At 39.9% G+C, this 1934-nt stretch overlaps 1 protein-coding gene across 1 annotated transcript; it reads left to right on the forward strand.

Annotated features, from left to right (window-relative positions):
- Positions 1-37: 37 nt before the first annotated feature.
- On the forward strand, positions 38-1686 carry SARC_12685 (hypothetical protein). Its single transcript, XM_014293203.1, has one exon. It carries the CDS (start codon positions 101-103, stop codon positions 1460-1462), a length of 1362 nt encoding a protein of 453 aa, XP_014148678.1. The 5' UTR covers positions 38-100; the 3' UTR covers positions 1463-1686.
- The last annotated feature ends 248 nt before the right edge of the window (positions 1687-1934 follow it).

The following is a 1934-nucleotide window of genomic DNA, read 5'->3' on the forward strand; positions in this document are numbered from 1 at the left end:
TATATATATAGCTACTTACGGCAGCTTCACCCGGTACAAAACTTGTATTTTATAACAAAATAGAAGTTGAACTTCAATATAAAATTACACAATATACAAAATGGGTGTTTTGTTAAAGGGGCCACTATCTCCACCAAGCATTCCTAGGTCACCTTCGATGCAATCTTTAAATCCGAAAAACCCAAAAGCGAGGACAAGATGGTACACAATATTAGCCATGGTTGTTCTGATGGCATTCGCAAGCAACTTAATATCAGGCTCAGTAACTGACAACGCAATAGACACCATAAAAGCCTCGCAAATATATAGGAAATATGTACATCAAGTAGATCTTACTGGACTCGAGCTTGCGCTAATGCGTTCTAGAGAACATGTCCAAAGTCACAGTTCTCACAGTAAGGTTGCCTTTCTTTTCATGGAAGCCGACGGTCATGCACAAGATAAAATCTGGAAATCATTTTTTGACCAGGCCGACAAGAATAAGTACAACCTTTACGTTCACCGAAAATCACCGACCAGTCGCGGTAGATTCTTGCAGAATTATCCATCATACCATGAGGTATCAATGACATCCAGCTCTTGGTGCGCATTAATGGGACTTCAGTATGCAATGCTGCAAGCCTCCTTGAGGGACCCCACAAACCAGCAGTTTGTATTCTTGTCTCACAACGCCGTGCCGCTGAAGCCTTTCAACTACATGTACGAGGATCTGATAGTGGAATCCGCAGATAAGAGTAAATTCTGCTTCACATCGATAGCAGGTTTGATTTCAAGTGACTGCCGTTTCCAAGATAATCACAGAACTGACAGACCAGACACGCTTAAACATCACCAGTGGATTATTCTATCGCGCGATCACGCTGAGATAGTTCTGTATGAAAACGGTAAAAGCGCCCTAAAAAAATATGATAATATGCGGGATATAGTCGACGGTGTTTTCCAAGACCCCAAAATGTGTAGTGACGAAACAGTGCCGTCAATGGCCCTTATACAGAAAGCTGAAGAACAAGGGCTGATCGCCAATACATCTGACTACAGGGATGTCTTCAGCGGCTTGGAGAAGATTGGCGTAGAACAGCGCTGTACCACTTTCGCGTACTGGGGAGGGTGCTTAGTAAACACTACATTCGACTTGGGTGCTGAATTCGAGGAGAACAAAGAGAATCTCGGTGCCGCCCACCCCATGTCATTGAGGGGCGCGCCCGGGTTTTTTGTTAAAGACTTGGTTGCTCACCCATCGCTCTTGTTTGCCCGTAAATTTAATTCCGATGCGTTTGTGAACATTACATCCCCTGGGGATTCTGAGGGCAAGTTCATATATACCACAGAGTTATTGAGGGACGTACTCCCTGACTTACTCGATAAAGTTCCATCGTTTCAAGTGAAAACATTGGAAGAAAACCAGCTTGCGAGGTTAAATACCATAAGTACAAACTCGTCGCTCTTTATGAAAAGCACATAAAGATATCTGCTATTCACTTAAATCTCCGAGGAAAGAAATTGACTGTGCGAAAAACTCTTAAATTACATGCAAACTAACTAGAAAAGTGAACGAAGCAGGATAATCTACTAACTATCAAATATACTCACATACAATAATGCCAGAATAGTAACAGTATAAAGAATCTATACACGCATCCGCAATACGTCTTCCAATCTCGTCCAAATTTGCTCTGTGTGATCTGCAATCCATAAAACTCGTTTTCTAAAGAAGAACATGGTTTCGTAATCCACAACACTGGTAAATTAAATAGTAAATGTATACATTTCCTTCTACGCCTACATCTATATATATATGCATATGTATATGTGGAATATTACAAAATATAATGTATAGTATATATTTGCATCATACATAATACTATACAATAAAACAATACACACACATATATATAAATAATTATGAAAATAAAAAGAATTAGTAATGATTTAGT

Source organism: Sphaeroforma arctica (assembly GCF_001186125.1).
Source record: "Sphaeroforma arctica JP610 unplaced genomic scaffold supercont1.2502, whole genome shotgun sequence".
In the NCBI taxonomy this organism is placed as follows: domain Eukaryota; class Ichthyosporea; order Ichthyophonida; genus Sphaeroforma; species Sphaeroforma arctica.